Below are 25009 nucleotides of genomic sequence, written 5' to 3'. Positions count from 1 at the left end.
AGCAATATTCCTCTCTACATCCCTTGTGCATTACAAAGCCGTGTCTCAACCAATCCCCAAGTCCATCCCTACTTCTCTATTTTCTCTAAACCCATGGCCTCATCAAGTTCAAGGAGAAGACCAGGAAAGGAACCAATGGTGACAGAACCTCCAGCCTACGATGCAAGGAAATTCAGATCTCAATTTCATGAAGGAAGATACCACAGGCTCATGAAATCAAAGCTATTATTCATGAGATGGGCTTTGAGCTAAGGGAAGGGGAGTACCCCATAATGAAGCAAATCACTAAGGAAAGAAGATGGGAGCTTCTATGCGATCCTCTCACTGACATTAGTGCAGTGCTGATCAGGGAATTCTATGCAAACGCGGTGAGAGAAAGCGAAGACAGTATCTCTTACAAGAGTTATGTTAGAGGAGTTGAAGTGGATTTCAGTCCAGCATCCATTACAAGGGCCCTGAAATTGAGAACCCTAAATTATGAAGAGCCCAGCTATGAAGCCAGACTGCGAAGGGAGAATGATCCCGATGAGATCCTACAGGGGATATGCTTGGAAGGCACAGACTGGGAAAGAGATTCAAAAGGAGTTCCAAGCCACTTGAAAAGAATGAATCTTACCCCTGAAGCCAAGGGGTGGTACGAGGTAGTAAAAAGATCCATACTTCCCACTGGGAACACCTCATCTGTTATAATTAAGCGTGCACTCTTAGTATACTGTATCCTACATGGAGAAAAAATCAATCTGGCACAACTTATTGCCGACAGTATCCAAGAGATGGATGAAAGCACAATCACTTCAAGTAGGCTTGGCCATCCAAGCACCATCCTAAGGCTCTGCAACAAAGCTGGAGTGATCTTTGAAGATGAGGACATGGAGAAAGTAAAGAAGGGGAAGGGAATTACAAAGAGAAGCATGGAAAGCATTAATGAAGAGGATGAGCAAGAAGAAGAACCCCAAAGGAGAAGAAGACCTCAAAGGGAAGGAGAGCAAACTCTTGGTGCCATAGACTTAAGTCAATTGCAGAGGGCTCTTGAGGAAATATCACAACAAAATGAAAGAGCACAAGAACAGTACTCAAGGCAACAAGAGCAATATCTAGAGCACCGAGAGCAATATTTGAGAGATAGGGAGCAAAACGAAGCTTGGCAGCACAAAATGGAGGAGAGACAGGAGAGCTGGCAGCAACAAATGATGGCCCAACAACAAGAATTTCAAACAAAGATTCTTGAGGGGCAAAGAGAGCAAACAACAAATCTCAAAGAGTCCTACGACAAAATGTTCTTGACTCAAGCCAAATATGGGGAGTACACTCACAACTTGTATCAATGGAAGAACATACATCATACCATTGGAGAGTGTAGGCATGTGGATAGGATAGAATATGATGAAGATACCCAGGCCAAGCTGGATTACTTAACTCACAGCATGCCAGCAATAAATCCACAGATTAAACCATTTGGGATGTGCACTGAATTAGTGAACTAGCAGAGAGCAAGAACAGATAGATACTCAGCACGTATGTAAAACAGATTGGAGGATGTTGGACTCTCGGGCCTGCTAGACTCTGTCTGGGACAGAAGATGCCCTTGTGAAGAAGCTCAAGATTATACAAAGAAGAGAAAAAAGAAGAGGAAAAAGAAGAGGGGAGAATCCAGCAGAATGGAAATGCCTGACAAATAGAGGTGGTGAAGTTCTTTTTACTTTTACTGAAATAAGAAATATGTATGTCTGAAACATGACATGCCTTCAATGCTGTTGTGTTTGCATTTTAATGCCTTTATGTTTTACATTTTAATGCTTTAATAGATTGCTTGCATTATAATCTTGTTATCCTTCATTTGCTTAAATTTTGTTTTGTCCCCCATGCTGTCTGAATGAAAGAAGGATGTTTGATTTAGAAAAGTAATTGTTCAATGTTGCAAAAGTTAGAATGAAAGTTAGTGGTGGTATGTGTTTGATTCAATTGATAGTTCACAAAATAAATGCTGCATAATGACATGTTCTTTGAAGCCTAAGCTAGTTTGCTGTTATGATCCTTCAATTAATGAAAGCCCCTTGAAAATAATCAAAACAGAAATAAAAAGAAATAGAAAAAGCCAAAAAGTGGCAAAGAAACAAATAATAAGGCTAGACACTAATAGCTTGGACCCTAGGACATATGCCTGTGGTGTTTGTGTACTAGGATATGCTTGGACAAGTAAGTTCTAAGGAGTATTTCAAAACTTGGCCACTTAGATCAACTGATTTGGGATTGCCAACTGAAAGTCCACAATAAAGAGCAACTTAGCTACAAAACACTTAGTTATCCAAAGAGATGCTGGGCATCAATGATCCTAGGAGGAAAAAAGTGAGCCATGTGTCTGTGGTGAAGGAATGTTGAGTGCAATAAAGCCAAAGGCTACTGCAACATTTGCCACCAAGCCTTCAACAAGTAATAAGCTCTCTAAGCAAAAGAAAGAAGGAAAAAGCTAGCAAGGGAGTAAGCAAAAAGTAAGGCATTGTAGCAGCAACCATAGTGAATCTTTTAAGAAACATATCTTATGTAGCAGCAAAGAATAAATGAGTTACTATTGATCTTCATGAAATCCCATGAACTTAGTTCAACTATCTGCTTAATAAGGACATGTATGCTACTCTATTTCATTTTATCTTCTCTTGTGTTTAATGCTTGCTTGGGGACAAGCAAGTTTTAAGTTTGGTGTTGTGATGACAAGTCATCTTAGCCTAGTTTTACTAGTTTTTTTTCTTTGTTTTTATTAGGTTTTATGCACTTTCTTGCATTATAAGTAAGCAATTTGGAATGGAATTGCATGATCTCTTTGAATCAATCAACCACCCTTTAATTGATGCAAAATCATGAAGTTTAAACTAAAATTAATTGGTTTTAAATGAATTTTAAGCTTTGTGAATTTTGTGATACTTTGATTGGTTATTTTGATTACTTGTAGGTGAGGAAAAGAAAACAATAAGAAAAGCGTAGCCTAAGGAGCATAATCTAAGCAAAGAAAGAAAGCGTGGCACAAGGAAGAGAAGCGTGGCTCAAAGAAGGAGAAGCGTGGATGCATTCAAGAAACAAGGGTATAAAGCTCTTGCCAAGAACTTTAAAGCTCTTGTGGAGAGCTTTCCTTCAAAGAATCAGAAGCCAAGCTCTTGCCAAGAGCTTTATCAAGAGCACATGGAAGAAGGAAGCAAGAGCCAAGCTCTTGCCAAGAGCTTAAAAGCTCTTGCTGAGAGCTTTTTCGGGCATGCCTTGAAGAAAATCAAGAAAGAAAAGCTCACTAATGCACTCACCAAGACTTGAACCCATGACAAAAGGGAGAGAGTAAAGCGCTACTTTACAAGAAAAATAAGCCAAAATTGGCTTGTTTTCACTCCATGGGATTCGAACCATGTTCCTCAAGGAAGCAAGGCTTTGTGCGCCACTCATTTGCCCAGGAAAATGGCCAGCAACTTCCTTCTCCAAGGATTTAACCGGGCACCTCAAGGAAGCAAGACTTTGGGCGCTCCTCTTGTGCCAAGGAAATTAGCTCCACAAGTGCTCCACCCAAGACTTGAACCAAGGACCTCAAGGACAAGTAAAGCTCTTGCCAAGAGCTCAAAAGCTCTTGCAAAGAGCTTTGTTCTCTTGTCACAAGGGAAGGACCATGCGCACTTAAACAAGGAAGGGAAGCAAAGCTCTTGGCCAAAGCTCTTGCCAAGAGCCGAACCTTCCCCTGGGTGGTGTACCATGGGCTGAAAATTCAATAAAAAATCCAATTAAATTCAAATCTTCACCAAATTTTAGAGCCCACCCAAATTCTTAGATCCAATTTAGGAAGTGTATAAATAGGTGTTAGTTTGATCTAGAAAGGAGCTTTTTACTTACTTTGAAATTTTCTTTTGCTTCTTTGAATTTCCATTTTTGTAATTTTGAGAGCTCTTTACTTTGAACTTGGATCTTGGAGAATTAGGAAGGAGAATTGATCTCTCTTCTTCCTTGTTCTTGCTTGAGCACCCTTTACTTTTCATCTTGGATCTTGGGTGGAGAATTGAAGAACTTCTGTTTCAATCTCACCTTGGGATCTCTTGTTTACTTTTCTGCATAATTGAATTTCAATTTCTGTTTACTGCTTCATCTTCTACTCTTTCTGCAATTTACTTTTCTTTATTTCTTTTGCAATTGCTTTTGTTGGATCAAGGAAGAATTTGAGATCTAGACTTATTTTCTAGTCTCTTCCACTCCTGAGATCTTCAACCTTCTTTTAAATTGCTGCAACTAAGCATCAGTCATTTTCTGTTTTTAAACTCTTCAAGCATTGTTACTTTTCTGTTTGAGATCCATTTCAATTCAATTCCTCTTATGCTCTTCTGTTTGTTGCAATTTACTTCTGCTTGTTTAATTTCTGCAATCCCAGCTCCCTGAACCCTTTTATAATTCAAGCAATTTACATTTATTGCAATTTAAGATTCAGTCATTTACATTTCTTGCAATCTAAGTTTCTGCAATAAATTTACTTGTTCTTTAAGATTCAGCACTTTTATTTTCTGTTCTCTTTAATTTACTGCAAGTCTTCCTTCTCTCTTTACAATTCATGCAATTTAGTTTCTGTCAATTATAAACCACTCAACCAATACTTGATTCGCTTGACTAAATCAACCACTAAACTAAAATTGCTCAATCCTTCAATCCCTGTGGGATCGACCTCACTCATGTGAGTTATTATTACTTGATGCGACCCGGTCCACTTGCCGATGAGTTTTGTGTTGGATCGTTTTCCACACATCAAGAATATTTTTTTATTTTTTTATTCACCAGATAATGCTATTTTTTCACAAATATAGAATAAAATAATTTTAAAAATTTAAACTTTTTAAATTTTTGTTTATTGGATATTTTTGAAATTCTTTATTTTTTTACTTTTTGGCAAAAAAAATTATTTTTTTAGTTTCAAAATTTAAAAATAAAAAGTTTTTGTAAGGACCCATATTTTTTAAAATATAAATATAAATAAGTTAAAATTTATTTTTATAAATTGGAGTTCCTTATTTTTAGAAATTATTTTATTATAAGTAATTAAATTAATTTTATAACTATTCGAATTTAATCAAATTCATATTCTTATATATATATTTTATGATAATATATTTTACATAATTAAAATTTTAATTCTAGTAATTCATAAGTAATAAAAATTATATGTATATTTTAATTTAAGTAATTAATATTTTTTATTTAAAAATAGAGTTTAGTTAATATTATTATTATTATCAAATTTTCAATCCGTCGATATGAGTAAATATAACGGTATTTTTCGGTGAGCATAACTTCGCTAATGCTTCATCAAATATTTTTTATCCTTAAGTTACTAATGTCATTTATATTAATAACTCATATATATTTAATCTTATATATGTTACTATTATTTTATATTATTCAACCTTATATATATTATTTAGCTCATCAAATATCTTTCAATTAGCATCATTATTTAATATATTCACCTTGATTCCTTCTCTTGGCTGAATGCCATAAGGAAACCAAAGGAAATAAAGCCAAACGTGGGTTATGCACATATTAATATATATATAAAAATGTGACACCTATTCCTTTATTTCATTAAGCATATCATCATCCTTCATTTACTTACTGGAACTACCGAACCAAAAGAAAGAAAAACAAGAGAAAGAAAAGCCAAGAGAGAGTGAAACGTGAGGCAATGGGACTGTGAAGCTTCTTTCTCCGATTTCTTCTAATCCGTAACTCCATTAAAAAATCTAATCCGGTAAAAGTGTTCGTATTTTCCTCCTCTACACGTTGGCGTTACTTTTGTCCAGTAGAAGTTAACGGTGACGTAGCCTCTCTTCCCCTCGAGTTCGGCCAATTGGAGTTTTAGGAGACACAGATGATTCCTAACGTTTTCTTCTTCAGTAGCTCGGTCAGAAAACTTCTTCGAAAATCCCGTTGGTTTGATTTCGTACGGAGGTAGGGTTTTAGTAAATTTTCATTGGTTAAATTGGTATTTGATAAGTGAATTGATGTCGTGATTACTTGTCGATTGAATTTATATTGATATTTGTGAAAAGTTTGAGGTTAGGAGGAATTAAATGCAGCCAGGAATTGAGTTATTCTGATGAATTTAATTTCTGAATTACGTTGGGATAATTTAAAAATGTTGGAATTTGTTTGGTTTGATTTTTTTGGTATTGAATTGAGATTTGAAATGATTGAAAAGAGGTTGAAAATGGTTCGGTTAGGACTCGAAAAGGGTGGCAAAGTCCAACTTTAAGGAAAAATGCTGTCCAATTTTTGTAAAAATATATGAAAAGTGATTTCATTTTAAAACTGGAAGATTGCTGATAACGTCCTTCTCCTGTATGCTGCACCGCAAGTTCCTTCCTCGTCCGAGCAATATGGAGAACCTGCAAAAAGAACTCCAATGCTTAAGTCAATCCATGATCAAGAATTAATTATAATAGCGACTTTTTGAGCTATGTCGTGTGTTTGTATTCGTTGTATGTGTAGGTCACTCGCAGTATCTTATTTATGCTTGAGCGAGTGCGTTTTTCCTTGAGATCCCGAGATTCCTAGGATGGGAGTCGAGATATGGCGCGGATCTCTCTTACTCGGCGCAAATGAATTTTGACTTAGCCTATTTGAGGTATAACGTCGGTCTAAGCTATAAGGTACGGATCAATAGTTATAGAATTTAAATACAGTTATACGAGTAATTTTGGAACAAAATTAATTGACTAATAATTGTATTGAAAGTAAATTTTAATGGATTTTTTTACTTTACTAATATTAAATTATTAATTTTGAATTTTAAAAATTTATATTAACAATTTAAATAGTTTTGTTAATTATTTATTTAAACTAGTTTAATTACAAACAACGATAATTTGAATCTGTCATTCGACCGATTCAGTAGCGGGTCCCGTTTAAATATACTCATTTGACTGTTCGATTTCCTAGTACACCAAGCTCACGTGGCTCCCATTTCTCACCTGGCCGTCGATCACCTCGCGTGTCCCCTCACTGCTTGCTGCTCTCGGGTCTCTGGTCTCTGCTCACCTCGCCGTCCCTCACCTTCCTCCCTCGCCATCTCTCCAGCAAGCACTCCTCGGCTCCCCGCTCACTGCTTGCTGCTCCAGTGCTTCTTCAGTTTTTTTTTTTTTCAGAGTTAATTTTTATGAATGTTGTTGATTGTTGATAATCTCAGATAATGTTTACGAGTTAATTTTGTGATTGTTGTTGATTGTTGATAATCTGAGTTAATTTTATGACCCTAACCCAGTTTCGGTGACTCAAACCTAGTCAATGGCCTCTGAAATGGATTAACTGAAAAACACAGCTTTAAGGAAGAAAAGAAGAGATTAATATCTTCTATAATTTGCTGCATAAACTAAATACATAGAAAAAGTGTAAGAACAATGCAGTACGTTTTTCGTTCCTGCACTACATTTATAGCAAACATTTATGCTTTGGGTGTTTCCTCTGTGTACTTTTAAGGGTTTCTATCGGTTTTGATCTTTGGGTTTCTATTCTTTGAACTTTGAATGCAGGGCATTTTTCTCCCATTTTTATTGTCTAATTACTCATACTTAACATTACAGTAGAGGAAGAATGGGAAACGAACAGGAGGACAAAGAAATGGAAATGGGTTCAATTGTAGTTGAAAAGGTCGGCGGCAGATCATCAGTGGTACACTGCTTCTCAAGATATCCCGTCAAGTTCATTATACCCAAAAAGGTTTTGACAATTCTTTAATCTTCTTTTAAAGTTGATTTTAAATTTTTTTTCTTTCTTATGTTTTTAATCCATATAAATATAGGTCAGTTTGACCCTAGTCTGTTTAAATCTTTTGCTATGATTTTGGTCCTTCTATTCTCTTCTCTTCTTTAATTTGAGTTTGATTCTTGTAATTACTTCAGAGCATGCAGATAAACAATAGAAATATTTGAAATTTGTATTATTAGTTGACTCCGAATACAAGTGATGGGGACTAAATCCCCAGTTATAGGAAAAGAGAAAAGATAGATTAAAATCAAAGCAAAAGTTCTGGAAGAACTAAAAACATACTGGAATCGTTTATTTTTATTTTTTTTCCCTCTCTAAATCCGACTTTTATGTAGTGATTGTTACCATGACAAAAATCTTAATTTGTCAAAAATATTTTTTCATGGTTTGCCTAGGTGGGTTCTTCCAGAACTGATGCTGTATGGGTTTATGCCCTCAATTATGGAGGTGGAATTGTATCGGTAAGATCCTTCCATTTTGTTTGGTCGCTTGTTGTACTATTTCTTAACTACTTTGGTTAGATGCTTGTTTCTTTTGCAACAAATTTGGACTTTGGGTTTGTGGTGTAGGGTGATCAAATTTTATGCAAATTTTCAGTGGGAGATTGTTGTACAATGGTGTTAACCACGCAAGGTTCCACTAAGGTGATCTCATTTTTTACATTGTTGTCTATTTTCATTATTTTGGCTAATTGTAGCTTCTCGTTCAGATGTTCATGAGTTGGACCGTTTATCTCTTTGATTAGTAGGAGTGATTGACTGTTCTTTAAATTGGTTTATCCTAAGTGCTAAGAACTAAAGATATTTTGTCTTTGTTTAGGTCTACAAATCAGTGGGATCTAAGTGCTCTAAACAAATATTGGAGGTAGCAGCATTGCGTGTTTCTGTTTAGCAGCTATGCTTGGCATTTATTAGGGAGTTGTCATTTTATAAGATAGAAATAGAAGAAATGATTAATAATGATTGCGTTTCACTTTACAATATTTGATGTCAATCAATATTTATGGTCATGTTATTGATACAGAGGTTTGGTCTGATATAATGGATTACATTTTTAATTTGTTTTAGCATATTTTTACTACTATTACTTTTTATGTTATTGTGAAACACACTTCTAAGATTTTGTTCAATATAGTAGGCAAGAGTTGGAAGCAATGCACTTTTAGCCATCATTCCAGATCCTGTAACATGTTTCTCCACTGCAAGATACTACCAGAAGCAAGTATTTAATGTGTCTTCAAACTCAAATCTGGTCATTGTTGATTGGATAACCAGTGGGCGACATGAAAGTGGAGAAAAATGGGATTTTGATCTTTATAGAAGCATCAATAATATATTCTTGGAGGGTGGTGAACCATTGTTTCTCGATACGGTAACATACATTTTCTTGTCCTTGATAAGGTTATTACAAATACAAATTGTGTTTCTTGATCGCTTGATTTTGTTAGGTGTATAATCTGTTAAAATTATTTTTAAGTCTTAGCTTTCAATATTTCGACGGGATCTCTCTGTAGCAAACTTTATCTTTTATCCGAGTATGGCTTTTGGAAATTCATTGGTATTCCCAATAATAATAATGCAACTTAAATAGCTTTCCTAATCTTATGCAAGTCTAACTTGTTGCACTGCATGCGTCACATCTTCCCCTTGCCCCATTTCCCTACTGTTGTTGTCGGGTTTGATGGGGGCTAAACCCAGTACCCGTTAATAAACAAATTCTGATGGCAATAATTTCTTCTGATGCAAGCACTTAAACTATTTGAATGAAACATAATTATCAGATGGCAATAATTTATTTTGTTTTATGTTCATAAAATACAGGGAAATAATTTATCCCGACTGTTAAACACGTTTGGTATACAATCATTTTTTATGCATAGTTTAATGATTTTAGTACCTCCCTCTTTATGGGAAAAAGGTCCTGTTTAAAACTTACTAAGTTTTGGATGTTGGTATTCGAAGCAATGTTTGTCAAATGGTGGACTTGTGGCGCTATAATGCAATATCATAGCGGATTTTTCAATTTTGGCATTAGGGAAGGCGTAGCGTCACGGTTTTTGCTTGCGTCCAAGGAGTTCCACGACGGGTCCTGGCGGCGCGTTCTGTCGCAGAAATCGTAGAACCTCAGTTGTGAGAAAAATGAAGAATTGTGCTGCAAGTGTTATGTGCGTGCCTTTTTTGGGTTTTTTTTTGTCATTTTGGGATTCTAGGACGACCCTAATTTGTTCATATATAAAGTTTAAGATAATCTTTCATTCTTCAGATACTTCACAGCACCAAAAAAACTAAACAACACACAAGAAACACACTCTGTTCTGTACCAAAGATCTTTCGCCTGTTCTCTTAATTTTTTTCCTTCCTTCTCTTGGCTCCTTTGCCTGTTTACTTCCATCTCTTGCTTCCCTTCTCCTTTCACTTCATTTTTTATTTCCTTCTCTCTTGCTTATGCTCTAGTCCCGTTACTACTTCAATATCAAACCAAGTGCCACAAACTCAACCTTCAGTGTCGAACAATAGGGCACACCCATGGTGGAAATATTGCCACCAACTAGATCCAAAATCAACTGCAATTGTTTGCAATTTGTTCAAAGACTATACAAGGGAGTATCAGCAGAGGAAAAGAGCATTTAATGGGAAACAGATGGATACTGTGGTGCGTTACCAGAAAGAATTCGTCAATTTGGGTTGGCAGTGCGGATGCAGAGGAACCTGGGACATGACAAATTCTTTCTATGCTATTTTAGATATAGTTTTGAGAAATTTGGGAAAAAATTGTGTCATCTTCCAGTTTTGTGACTTATATACTTACATCCCACTACTAAAATGGTTTGTTTGATATACAGATGTCATTAGAGAAAGAAAAAATTGGCTGCATACATGAACTTGTGCAGGACTACCAAGTGATTGCAATGATTCTACTACTGGGGTGAATGAATTTTCTTGACTTATTGATGGACATGCTTATCCGCTCCTTCTTTCATTTTTTTTTTTCAAAATAAAAGAAAATCAAAATTATGAATTTGTGTACTACATGCATGTGTTTATCAGGCCAAAGTTGCAGTTTGTGCAGAATCTGGTGCAAGATAAGGTAAAAGGAATTATGTCTGAGCAATTGCAGCATCCTTCAGGTGCCTTGAGTCACAAAAGAAATGAGGCTGGTTATTTCATTTCCAAGCCAAGCTTGATGACTTCTTGCAGTGTCTTTGGGACTAAGGTAAATTATGAATTATTTAATGAATATAATGCTTGTAATACACAAATATGATTCAATGTTTTAAGTGTACTTTGACATGAGTTTGTTTAAATCTGATATCTAACTATGATCATGCTCACAGTTTGTAGTCAATTCAAAGGAAGTTCTATAGGGATGAAGATAAAAAATGTTAGAAAATGGATTTAAAAGAGATGCGTTCTGTGTTTTTAACTGCTTAAAATGATAGAATGTCAGTTTTGTTGTTCTTAGGGACGTTGGCTTGTATTATTGGCACTGGTATTTGATATAATGCTTGATGATATGGTATAAATAGAATGTCATGTTAGGGTATATAGCATCTAATTTAACATTTGTTTAGGCGTAGGGTATGTGTAGAACCAATTTGGGCATATTTGGCTTGAAAGCTTTTACAAATGGATAGAAACTAGGGGGAAGAAAAACAATAAAAGCTAACTTCATGATCTCGGCCCAATCCAATCTTTACAAGTAATAATCATTCTTTCTCTATTATAACTGTGCTTCCCATCATTAATTATGGATTTAGCATTAGAACCCAGAAAGTAAATAGAGTAACAACTATACTGCTGAATCGTTACAAACAACTAAAAATATCCATAAAATATAAAATCCAGTAAACTACCATTTCTAAGCATGAAGGATTTGATTGCAAACAATTTTAACCATCAAAGGTGTAAACTAACTTGCTACCCATCAAAGGTTGGGCTAGTTCAACAAACTACCCAAAATAGCCCGAAAATGGGTAATTTTATCGAATTATCTCAACTTACCTATAAAAGATCTCAACTTATCATAGGATCCAAGTAGGTTGGTCAAAATAGCGGAGTGCGTCTGGTTTTATATATGACAAAAAGGTGCCTTTAAAACTTAAAGGTAAATTCTATCGCACTATGTTAGGTATCTAAGAAAAGTGGGAAACCACACCTTAAAAGCTAGCTGTTAAGGGGGAATAACCACTCTCCTTATATACAACATCAAGCATCCCATACTACTCGATGTGGGACTTTGAGCACCCATAATACCCAAGTCCCTAACAATACACCGGCCCTAAGAGCCAACGTCCACGGCGGCTTCACTCTATCGACACTGACCCAACGATAGCCACTTTGCTACGGTCTATCAGTATTCGGTATTCACCTTAATCCAGCCTATAGGTAGCCCTTTCCATGGTGCCAACAACCACGCTCTGATACCATTGTTAAGTATCTAAGGAAAGTGGGAAACCACACCTTAAAAGCTAGCTGTTAAGGGGGAAGAACCACTCTCTTTATATACAACATCAAGCATCCCATACTACTCGATATGGGACTTTGAGCACCCATAATACCCAAGTCCCTAACACACTGCTATCAGACTGGTTATGCTTTATGGTACAGAGTGTTGGGCGGCGAAAGGGGAGCACGAACATAAGCTAAGTGTGGCAGAGATAAAGATGTTGAGATGGATAAGTGATGATACGCGATTGGATAGAATAAGGAATGAAGATATAAGAGAGAGAGTTGGAGTAGCATCTATTGTGGAAAAAATGGTAGAATCGCGTCTCAGATGGTTCGGACATGTGAGAAGAAGACCGACAGAACACCCAGTCAGGAGGATGGATGAGATGGAAGATGGACAATGGGCGAAAGGTAGAGGAAGACCTAAGAAGACTATCCATGAGGTGGTCAAACGAGATCTACATGTAAACGGTCTTTCTATTGACATGATACATGATAGAGCTCAATGGCGTCGTTTGATTTATGTAGCCGATCCCACCTAGTGGGACAAGACTTTGTTGTTGTTGTTGCTTGTACCTATAAAAGATTGAGATAGTTTGACAAAACTAACCATAGTAGGTAGTATTTTGGATAGTTTTGTCAAATTAATCCAATTTTTTATGGGCATCAGTTGTTTACATCTTTCATGGTTAGAATTAGCACTCGGATATTACAAAATTGGAAATGATAATTAAGTCATAAAATTGCCTACATTGTTATGTAGTTTTGGTTTCTATCTTTTGTGATTATTTTTATCTTCTGTGGATAATTTTGGTAGGTTTGTTACTAAATTATATTATTGGTAGATCATGTGGTACAAAATGACAAAAGCTTTATCACTTTTAGACATGTTGATGTCTTCCCAAAAGCTTGAACCCAAGAGAGGGTGGTTAAGTTTTCCACATCATTTTCTAAGAAAATTGTGTCATCCACAAATTACAAAAGATAGATTGTAATCTTAGTGCCTAGAAGGTCACTTTAGGAGTTTCACAACAAAATTAAACGAAAATGGAGATTTCTTACTGCCTTTTTCCCCACAAAACCATGCTCTTTTCTCATCATTAATAATCACAGTTCTTGCCGTGCAGCTTCTTCACTTAGATTCAGGTCTTTTTCCCCCTCGAAAACCCTTATCATAAAATCCCCAACTTATACTTCGTAAGCATTCTCAAAGCCCTTTATATGTATTTTTATATATATTTAAGTAGATTAGCCTGTTTTTTAAGTGCATCCAAAATTTGTTTGGCTATAATTAGAGTACTGCGGATTTCAGTTTTCTGAATTAAATTTTCTCTATTATCTAATTCAGGCCAAACAAACGACATGTAATGTGATTTATTTTATTTTATTTTTGAAGACTAGCAAAATGGCTGACAGGTTACTACTTGGGGTATGTTTGTATTACAAGTTCCACATCAGTTAATGATATGATCTTTAGAGAATTTTTAAAGATGGGGCATCTATCACCTCTTAAGCTAGCTTTTGGGATAAGTTAGGTTCAGCCAATTCTGATAGTTTGTTTGGAGGGTAATAGATGATATCTCTTAATAACCCTGAAAATGTCTAGGTGTCGAACCATCAGGTCCTTGGCCTTGTTTTTCCAAAGAGCTCTTCTGTAACTGTGCACCAGTCTCAATCCTCCACTAGTTAACATCTTTGTGTATTTAATATTACCTATTAATGCAGAAGTTTTCATTTACACTTTCTTATATTTCCTTTCCCTCTTGGATGGTTATTTTTTCAAGGATTTACAGTGTATTATTGTGTATTACTCACTTCAGCGTTCAGTAACCGACAAAAGTTTCTTCTCAAACACTAGTCAGTTTGACTATATTTTTGGTAGCTGCAAGTGTATTTTTGGCTGCACAAGTTGATACGTTACCGTCCTTGATTTCTGGCACACTCTATATATTACAATTTACAATTGTCTAATTTTTGTATGTTTTTATTTTTTTTATTTGTTTTGTTATTTTTTTCCCTCTAAAGGGTATTCCTCCCATTATTATTGGAGAAGGAAACTAATTCCCTTTCAAGCATAGTCAGGCATGCTTTTGCAGTTGCTGTTTTCTCTATTAGAAGTGAGTTGAGTGGGTGGTTGAGGTAACTCGAGTTCAAGTCATCAACAGTTCAATAAGCTGAGTTCATGGGCTTATGAGCTAAGCATTAGCTGAACATCTCAGCTTGTTGTTTTTAAGAAAACTGAGCTTGAGCTTTATTATGTTTTGACTCAGTGACTTGTGAGCCGACTTGGTAATAGTAATATTGTACATTGTGACCACACATGAAGTTTGACCATTTAATTTGTTTTAGGATTTAGAATAATTAGGTTTTTTGTGTTATAATTTATATAAATTAGGTTATATAATTTGTTTCATTTTCAACCTCATTTTTTGCGCAGAAAACTATTCTTGTTGTTCGAGTTGCTGCAATGACAACTGAATCGGTTTATAAGTTTCTCCAAGAGCAGTTAGCTCCCTTGGAGTCATTGCTTGGGGTGCCACCTTACCACTAAGGTGATTTGTTTTCTGAAGTTAACGGTTTCAATTTCCAAACTAAACGTGAGTTATATCTTGTTATGAATTTTCCTTTAGGCTCCGTTTGGTTTGTACATCCATTAAAACGGGCATTAAGACAAAGATATTAGACAAGACATAACATACATGTGCTTGTGTATAGTGTTTGAAAATAGTGGACAATGACATAACATTACTGTGGTGTGTAAATTTGTGTTTGGTTATGTAGAACATGTCAAATACACAATTTAAACTGACAATTTTACCCTTAGTTTTATTTTGGAAATAAACAATATTTTAAAACAAAAAAAAAGAAAAAAGAACACTTGTTGAGGATGTAATGACCCAACATCTAGTATGTCATGATCGTATTAAAAGTAAGGCGTTACTAACCTATTTTTCTTATTTAATATTTAATATTGAGTTTTTAGTTCGATATTGCGTTTCAACTTTATAGAAAGTAACTAAAAATTTTGTTTTTATTAATTAAAATCACATATCAAAGATCTCTAAATTGATTGTCTGCAGTTTCGTATTGAGTCTTTGAACTTGTGTCACTGAAAGGGTGGAAAATTTTGGAGTGAAAACAAACCACACGTTCTTAGTAGGGAATAGGAATGCCGTAAAAGTAATGAATATAAACTGCAAATAACTAATTTTACTCAATAAAACTTTTTATTATATTCGTGAAAATACTTTTAGTTTTACTTTAGATAATTAATTACTTTTTTTTAAATTTCTAAATTCAAAAAAAATTTTTATTACAAAATTAGTCATATTAACCATTTTTCAGTCACAATCATTTCTCAACCACAACATTTCACCACCATACATCCGTAAACTAATAGCACAAGAGATCTAAACCAATACACAGAAGTCAACAGCACAATCACAGAGAAGCACAATCACAGAGAAGTAATACAAGCAAATATAACCAAATGCGAATGTGCAAACAATATGATGCATGTCTATTCTTAACGCATGTAATGAGCTCATTTGTTGGTTTCGACCCGCACCCGATGCAATCCGACTCGCAAGTAAGATAAGGCATTCCAGCGGCATAATCTCTGCAAGGTTCCAAATTCTTGCAGGCACTGATTCTCCAACTGAAGCATGTGTCTCTTTCTCCTGGAAGCTATTCCATATACACGGGCGTTCCCACACAATTATTCACATATAAAGTCCACAGCTTAATGATAAATCCCATTTTTAGGGTTTATCTTGTGCTGAATTTAGAGAATTTTATAAACTTTTCTCACATTTATTCACTAAAATAGCATGGTCTTGTAATTCTCCCTAAATTGTGCTTAATGGTAAAAAACATGCTTTTTTAGGCTTTAAAATTGATAAATTTAATTCACTTTGATTCTACTCGATACTTTGATATGTTTGTTAGTGATTTCAGGGTTAAGAGGTAAAGAATGGATCAAAGGAGTACAGAGAAAAGCATGCAAGATGGAGAATTCATGGAAAATAAGGATTTGGAAGATTCAAGGCGACGCGTACGCGTGACAAGCGGCACGTGACCTCATTAAAGGCAACATGCTGGGGACGATTTATGAGCTTGCTAAGGCCCAAATCCAACTCAATTTTGAAGTATTTGAGGCAGAAATCAAGAATGGACAAGGGAGGAGCAATTAGGGTAGCTTAGGACCATGTTTTAGGGTAGTTTTCTAGAGAGAGAAGCTCCCTCTTCTCTCTAGAATTAGGATTTTTAGGTTGATTTTCCTCTTAGATTTAGGTTTTGATTCTTGTTTTGATATAGTTTCTTTTACTTTTACTTGTTCTAGCATTTTAATTCTCTTAGTTTTATTTGTTAATTTCTCTTTTACGTCACTTTTAGTTTTATGAACACTATTGGTACTTTCAATTTTTTTTAATGCAATTTCATATTTTATGCTCTTTTAATGCTTGTTTGAGTTGTTATTTTCTTGCATTGGGTAGTTGTAGAATTTACTGTTCCTTGTAATTTTACCAGGCTTTCTTTTTATGTATTCCAAGTGTTTGAGAAAATGTTTGGTTGGGCTTTAGAGTAGATTTTGAGCATTCTTGACTTGGAAAGAGAAATTAGGTGCTCTTGAGTCATTAATACCCAATTTAGATTGGCGATCTAGAGTGATTAGTTAGTCTTGTATTCATTGACATTACTTATGGATTGGGATTAACTAGGCTTATTTGACTTTCTTCCGATGTAGAGATAACGAAATAGGATTAGTTCTTGATAATTATTGTGTTATGATTATTAATGGCTATGATAAAAAACCTAGATTCTCAATCCTTGCCATGAATGCCTCTTTTTAGTAATTGTTATTTTTAGTCGCTTGATTTACTTTTCTTGTCATTTAATTTCTTGTCTTATCATCAACCCAACCCCGTGAAACTCATAACCAATAATTGAGCACTTGATTGTAATTCCTAGGGAGAACGACCTAGGAGTAATACTCTCGGTTATTTTTATTGGGTTGAACTTGTGACAACCAAATTAAACTTTGATAGAAACTTGTTTGTCGGTTTGGACTATACTTGCAACGTGATTATTTTTGTGGAAATTTCTAGACCGACAAAAACTCATATATCAAGTTTTTGGCGCCATTGCCGGGAAATTGCAATGTGTGCTTGTTATTGGTTATTGTTCATATGTGAATATTGTGAATAGTTTTCTCTTTTGTTGGTTTGCTTGTTTGAGCTAGTAGTTAAGTTTTATCTCTTTGTTTCTTGTGCTTTTTGTTTTTGTTTCCCTTTCATTATGAATTCTCATCACTTTAGTTATGAGTTTGGTTCAAACTATGTTGTAGGAAATGGAAGTTTTAATGGAGGTTTGCACCAAGGAATTGGAAATCAAAGGTGGGAGGAACCTCAAGCATATGGATACTCTTCTTGGCAATAACCTCCTACAGTTTTTTATGGGTATAATCCAACTCCTAATGCATACCAATTTAATGGATGTGGTGAACCTCATTGTGGTTGTCAACCACAATTACCATATGCATATAATCCCTTCCCTCAACATAGCCCTAAACAATCTTACTCACAAGTCCCATACCACCATTCACCTCCATACGATCCTAACTCATATCCACCATACCAACAACCATATGAGCCATATTTAGAGCCACCACCATTCCAACATCGACATTCTCAAGAACCATCAATCCCATATACATCACCTCCATACATTTACCAAGATGAACCACCTTCCAATTATGAACTCTTTCTCCCAAATAATGAACCCTCTCTTTTACCACCTCCTTCATTGGATGAAGTTCTCCATACAAAAGGATATTTGCTCTTATCTCCAAAAGCAAGAAGAAGAGCAAAAGGAGCTAAAGAAGATAGAAATCATAGTGGCTACCATGACTGAAGTCGTTAACCGTATGGCCTCCCACCTAAGCTCATTCAATCAAGATACTCCCATTGACGAATGTGGAGGATCAACCAAAGAGTATAGGGAGGAGAAGGACTTGGAGCTTCAAGGTGAAGAAGAAGTGTTGAAGCAAGAATTGTAACAAGAGGAGAAAGTTGAGATAATTGAGACGGAAGGAGTGGTTGAAGAATTAGGAGAGGTTGATCAAGAATTGGATTCAATCATTGATGAGTTCTTGTCCACACTAACAAATCACCTCGATGATCCTGTTGACCCTTCTTCTATTGAGCTTGAAAGCAATGTTAAGGAAGGTGCGCAACCTCCAAAGCATATGGTGAATGATGAAGAATTGGAAGAAGTTGGGCAAGCAACAAATATTTATCTTGATGATGATTCCGCACCAACACATGGTCCCTTTGTATTTGAGGAGTCTTCTTCCATTAAAATTGAGGTTGATGTTGAGATAAGTTCCACATTACCTCCAAGTTGTGACACAAAGAATGGAGAAGAGTTAGAAGAGGTTAGTGAGGAAGTGATTGAATGTGAAGAACCTTGTCAAGAAGTGGACATGGAAGATGCTTGTCAAGAGGTGGATGTAGTCAAAGAAGAGCACAAGGGAGTGAAAATTACAATGCCATTGGAAGCCTCCCTCACTAAGCAACCATCCATTCTTTCATTCAAGTGGGTAAATTTTTTATCTCTAAGCTTTGTAATCCCACTTGAATATGATTTGCTTGAAACGGACTGTCAACTTAGAACTTTGTGTGAAATTAAGAGCAAAAGAGAGACGATTAGTGGTTGACATCATGATTCGCGGTTTATTATAGTTAGAAGCTCAAGGTTTAGGAGCAAGGATTGATGTGCTACTAAATTTAATAGGTCTAGGAGGATAGCTTGGTGCTTAAAGGAGAATTCACAAGTCTTGTCACCCGGATTGAACTATGGTAGTCAACAAGAAGATGGGTGCAAAAATAATGTTTGGGACCCCGGAATCCACTTCAACAATCAACAAATTTGTGGCCTTGTCACTTGCTTAAGCTTATTTGAAGGCCTTGTGCGCCTAATTTGGGATCCCGATGGACACTGGATATGCAAGCATTGGTGGGGATTCAAGAAAGAATTCAAGCATAAGCCACCATAGCAAGGACCCCATCAATGGTCCAACTTAAGGACTTTAAATAAAAGTGCTAGGTGGGAGACACCCCACCATGGTAAACTCTTTCTATTTCTCTTGTAAATATAATAAGTGAATGAATTGAGTTGCCATTGTTAGGTAATTTTTTTTCTTTTTACACTTGTATATATTGCTTTGGTTGCTAGTTTCTCTGATTAAATTGATACCTTAGGTTGTAGGTTAGTTGTTTTGTATCGCATTTTGTTTGAATTGCAAGTTTTGTTTGAGTTGCTTAGTATAGTATTTGAAAAAAATAAAAAAAACTCAAAGATTTCTTTTAGATTTAATTTTTGGTTGGTTTGGAGTTGCATATAGTGTAGGGAGAATTTTAAAATCTATTTTTTGTTTGTCAAAAAAAGGGGGAGGCTTGATAAACTCCAATTTTGTGGTTTATCTTGTGTTGAATTTAGGAAATTTTATCAACTTTTCTCACATTTATTCAATGAAATAGCATGGTTTTGTGAATTTCTCCTAATTTGTGCTTAAGAGTAAAAACATGTTTTTTAGGCCTTTAAATTGCTAATTTTAATTCACTTTAATTCCATTCGATGCCTTGATATGTTTGTTAAGTGATCTCAGGATTAGAAGGCAAAGATTGGGTTAAGGAGTGAAGAAAAAGCATGGAAAAATAGAGAATTCATGAAGAAATAAGGATTTGCTGAACTTAAGGCCACACAAACGCGTCACCCACGTGTACGCGTGAGAAGGAGATCTGCCAACGACGTGCACGCGTCACCCACGCGTACGCGTAGAAAGGAATTTTGCAATGCGACGTGTACGCGTGACCCATGCGTATACGTGACAAGCAGCACGTGACCAACTTAAGGGCAATACGCTGGGGGTGATTTCTGAGCTCAAGGAGGCCCAAATCCAACTTATTTCTAATGCTTTTGAACCTAATGATTGCAAGGGAATAGGGGGAAAGTAGTCATAGTATAGTTTTTCATCATGTTGTAGGTTATAATTCTAGAGAGACTCTTCTCTCTAGAATTTAGGGTAACTTAGGTTAATGTTTCTTAGATCCAAGTTTTAATTCTTGTTTTGATTTAGTTTTCCCTTTTAATTTCTTGTTATGGCATCTTTGCTCTTCTAGTTTTACTTGTCATTTCCTTTATTTTGTTGCTTTTATATTCATACACTCTTTTTGGATTTTAATTTTCTTTTTATGTAATTTTATGTTTTCATGTCTTTTTATGTTTATCTTAGTTACTATTGTTGATTTCTTGTTTGTGTTAGTTATGGTTTTCATTAATTCTTACAATTTATGATGTTTACTTTATTGCACTCTAGGTGTTTGTTAAAATATTTTCTCTAGTTATTGAGTAGTTTTCTTTACTCTTGGCTTAGGCTAAGGGAATTGGGTGATCTTGAGTCATTGGGTCTCATTGAATTGGTGATTTGAGAATCCTTTGTGGTCAATTTGATACCCATTAACACTAGCCTACTACTAAGTCAATTAGTAGCTAGGTTGGGACTTATGGGTTGATGTTGATCAAGCCTATTTGACGTACTTCAAGCGTTGAAGTAGACTTTTGACGTACTTCAAGCATAAAAGTAGACTTGATGGGTTGGTCCCTCACAATTGTCAATACATGGTTTATAGACAAGGATGGTGATTTCAATTCCCATGTCTTAGCCAAGAGTTCTTTTCCTTTCCTTTATTAGTTAATTGTCATTTACTTTCTTGTTATTTACTTTTCTTGACATATCACCAAATCAAACTCCTCTTGTTCCTTCATAGCCAATAATTGATTACTTCATTGCAATTCCTTGTGAGACGACCCGAGGTTTGAATACTCTCGGTTATTTTATTGGGGTTTGTACTTGTGACAACCAATATTAAAACTTTGATTGAGTATTATTTGTTGGTTGGGAACTATACTATCAACGGAATTATTTTGTGAAATTCTCAACCGACGAAAATACCTCTTTCAAGTTTTTGGCGCCGTTGCCGCGGAATTGCAATGGTGTTATGTTATTGGCTATTGTATATATGTTGATATTGTGAATATGCTACTTTGTTAGTTTTTGCTTGCTTTAGGAGTTAGTTTTTATTAGTTCTTATTAGTATTTGTTTTTATTTTTATTTTTATTTTCTCTTGTCACTATGAATTCTCACCACTTTGGCTATGAGTTTGGTTATAATTATGTTGTAGGGAATGAAAACTTCAATGAAGAATCACACTGTGGGAATGGATATCAAATTAGGGAGGAGACACATGTTTATGGTCAACCTTCATGGTAATAACTTCCTCCAATCTCTCATGGCTACAATCTACCCCATAATGTACATAATTATGAACCAATCCCTCAATATTGTTGTCAACCTCACTCACAAGTCTCATACCACCAAACACCTCCATATGATCCTAACCCATATCCACCATACTAACCACCATGTGAACTATACCTAGAGCCACCACCATTCCAACACCAATACTCCCAAGAACCACCATTTTCTTATACACCACCTCAAGACTCTCACCAATATGAACCACCTTCCAACTATGATACTTTTTCTCCAAACATACATAAGTACCATATAAGTAACCTATAACTAGTATATATAATAAACAAAACAGAAGAAACAGTTTTTGTTATTATTTTTAGACCTTTGTTAAATAAAATGAAAATAGTAAAATTAGTTGCAATGTTGCAGAACAGTCACAGTTAGCCTGCATTGGTACAAGCTGATAATATTCTCGTCTCCATTAGAGTCAGTTTCGAAAAATTCTTAGTTTTATGATCTTACAACAAAGCATATTAAGAAAAATGTAATAAAAACAGGTTAAAATTTGGCTTAGGTGCAGGAATTACATTTAAAGCACGGAGGCACACAGAGCAACATTCATTTTTCCTTTTTGGTTCAGTCACTATGCATTAAGTAATAGGAATGAAAAAGATGAAGATGAATGAATGAATGGATGCATTTAGCAGAAGCTACACTTACAAATAGTTTCTCCTCTTTTCCGATTAAATGACACCAAGAGAAAATGAAAGCCTATTGCTCGCCGTTGATCCTACAGGAAAATGCGATTCAGGTGGATCGTTCTGAATCTAAAATCTCCAATTCCTAGTGGCATATCTAGTAGCTAAAATTCTAAAATTCCACCACCACCATAAAATTCTAATTTCACTATGAAACCCTAAGATACATCGAAATTGACATTGAAAGAACAGGGCCGAAGGAAACTCACTTGGGATCGATGGTGAAGAAAGCTGACCAACTGAACTACTGGCCGAAACAAGAAGACGAAGACCACCACCACCCGAGGTGAGCGCAGTGAAGGCGGCGACTGAGTGCGAGATGGTGACGACACAAACCGCAACGACGAACTTGAGTCTGAGACAGTGAGTGCAAGACCGAGAGAGAAGTGAACTTGAGACCGTAGACGAGAGGTGAGGGCGACGAGACGAGGTGAGAGAGTGACAGAGAACAGAAAAGAGAGTGGCGAGAGAGAACAGAGAAGAGAGACAAAGGGGGTTCATTAGATTAGGGATTGGGGGATAGGATGCCGTTCCAGATTTGGTGAAAAGGTGAAAAAAATTTCACTAAGTGTTTGTATTTAGCCGTAGATACATTAGGAGACGTTTTTAAAGCGCATCAAAAAATATAACAAATAGGTTACTCTTTAAAAGCGCACTCTTTGGTAAGAAAAGTGTACTCATAGATATTTCGATACGGCTACACTTTATAAGTGATATTTAAAATATCTAAGGAGACACTTTTGAAGTGATGCCTCAATAGTGTTTCTTATTCTCTTATAAAAGGGCACCATGCGAAAAAGCGTAGCCTATTCCTAGAATAGAATAGGCAACGCTTTTCAAATGTAGCTTAAAAAAAGTGTGGTTGAATGAGTATTTTTTTATAGTGCGCGAGTGCCCTGGCTCATTCGCATAGCCCTTCTCTCTTCTTCCCTCCAACGTCTCTTTCCCTCCTACCTCCATAACCACCCCCATCAACCTGTTAACAACACCACACACCACCTCTCAATTTCGGCGACCCCGAACCACCGCCAGCCAACCCTCTTTTTATTCCCTTTCCCTTTATGCCTTGTGTGAAGTAGCTAATCAACACCTACTGGTCAATCTTGTGGTGGGAACATGAGTCTAGGATATTCCTGAAGCGTTTCCAATATTCATAAGGAGTCTCTGATTCACCTTGAATAATGCAGGAAATTTCTTTCCTCAGTCTGTCTGTAACTTCAGCTGGGAAGTATTTGTCCAGGAATTCCCTTCTGAGCAGATCCCAATTAATAACAACTTCTTCAGGTTGTGTGTAGAACCACTCCCTTTCCTTTCCCTCAAGAGAAAACGGGAAGGCATATAGACAAATAGTAGTTTCATCTGCACCATGACGCCTAGCAGTTGAGCAGGCTGTCTGAAAATCTCTCAGGTGCTTGATAGGCTCTTGAGCAGGTAAGCCATGAAACTTGGGTATTAGGTTGATTAGCGCGGTCTTCAGTTCAAAATCTGCAGACAGATTTGGATGATGCGCTTGATATGGTTGCAGTGTAAAGTCTGGAGCTTCTGCTTCCTGGAGAGTAATCCTTCTGGGCTCCGCCATATTACCTGCACGTAAATCAACAGAATCAGTAGAAGAGGAGCTTGTTTCTTCCTCAAATGGCGCTTTATATTTGCTCTCAGATAAGACTGGTGAGTTGGTAGTAACCACTTTACCACCCTCAGAGGCTAACCGACACCGAGCTCGCCTAATACGTGAAATAGTTCTTTCAATTTTGGGATCAAACGCGGCTAAGCTCGGATCAGGTAGTGAACGCGTCATTCAATGAAAGTAACATACAACTCATGGTAATACAATAAAATAAAATATGCAAATATGTAAAACTAAAAATATTTACACCAACCAATAATTTAGCACGCTATTGCAACTCTCCGGCAACGGCGCCGAAAATTGACGGGCGAAAAATTGCCGATTGAGAATTTATAATGGAAATAGCATTGCGAGTACAGTTCTTAACCGACGAAAATTCCGCTTATCAATTTAAAAAGGGTTGTCACAAATTTAGACTAAATTACTGGGAGTAGAATTCCCAGGTCATCTCCCAACGAGTTGACAATAGAGTGCAATTTATTGGTCAGGAATTTTCCGAGAAATTTTAAGAGTTGGAGAACAGAAAAATAAATGATTGTAAATTAAAGCAATGAAAATTAGCAAGAGAATTTATATAATCAAAATAAAAAGCCTTAACCGGGAGAAGATTAATTGGAAGTTCTATCCTTGTTGAATTTTCCCAAGTGTAATAGCAAGAGGTTGTTGTTTTTACTTAGTTAACCTTTACCGAATAAGGAAAAGTCAAGTAATTGAGCTAACTCTAATTCACAAGTCCTAATCCTCTCCCATGGAAGGATTAGCGTTAGTGAATGGAGAGTTAGCCAACAACTTCCAATTAAAATTGACACTTGAGTATTCCAACTCAAGAGTCTCCTTTTAATCAACTCCCAAGTCAAGTTGGGAGTTTACTCCATTAACATGAATGCCATTTTCATAAACGATAAAAGGGGAAGAAAAGAAAACATGAAAATTCAAATAAAATAATAACAGAAAATTAATTAAAGACAAAAATAGTTCTTTGCATTAATAAATTCCAAAATTGAAGATATCCATATGTAATATCTGAACAGGGTTAATGGGTGATTAAAAGAGTAAGGAAATAAGAAAACAAACTAGAAT

The 25009-nt window shown here is 35.9% G+C and overlaps 1 protein-coding gene across 6 annotated transcripts; it reads left to right on the top strand.

Annotated features, from left to right (window-relative positions):
• The first annotated feature begins 6914 nt into the window (after nucleotides 1-6914).
• LOC112727380 (urease accessory protein D) lies at nucleotides 6915-14986 on the top strand. 6 transcript variants are annotated; one of them, XM_025777104.3, is made up of 9 exons: nucleotides 6936-7158; nucleotides 7593-7728; nucleotides 8172-8237; nucleotides 8346-8420; nucleotides 8596-8640; nucleotides 8914-9147; nucleotides 10619-10701; nucleotides 10824-10989; nucleotides 14662-14986. In XM_025777104.3, the coding sequence occupies exons 2-9, from the start codon at nucleotides 7603-7605 to the stop codon at nucleotides 14773-14775; spliced, it is 909 nt and encodes a 302-aa protein (XP_025632889.1). In that variant the 5' UTR covers nucleotides 6936-7158; nucleotides 7593-7602; the 3' UTR covers nucleotides 14776-14986. The 6 variants fall into 6 exon arrangements, with proteins under 6 accessions (XP_072065364.1, XP_025632889.1, XP_025632888.1 ...); XM_025777103.3 differs by having other exon boundaries at nucleotides 6953-7400; XM_072209264.1 differs by having other exon boundaries at nucleotides 6960-7158; nucleotides 8374-8420.
• The last annotated feature ends 10023 nt before the right edge of the window (nucleotides 14987-25009 follow it).

Source organism: Arachis hypogaea, chromosome 12, assembly GCF_003086295.3.
Source record: "Arachis hypogaea cultivar Tifrunner chromosome 12, arahy.Tifrunner.gnm2.J5K5, whole genome shotgun sequence".
Lineage (NCBI taxonomy): Eukaryota > Viridiplantae > Streptophyta > Magnoliopsida > Fabales > Fabaceae > Arachis > Arachis hypogaea.
The sequence above is the reverse complement of the archived record's forward strand: the minus strand, read 5'-3'. Positions and strand labels throughout refer to the sequence as shown.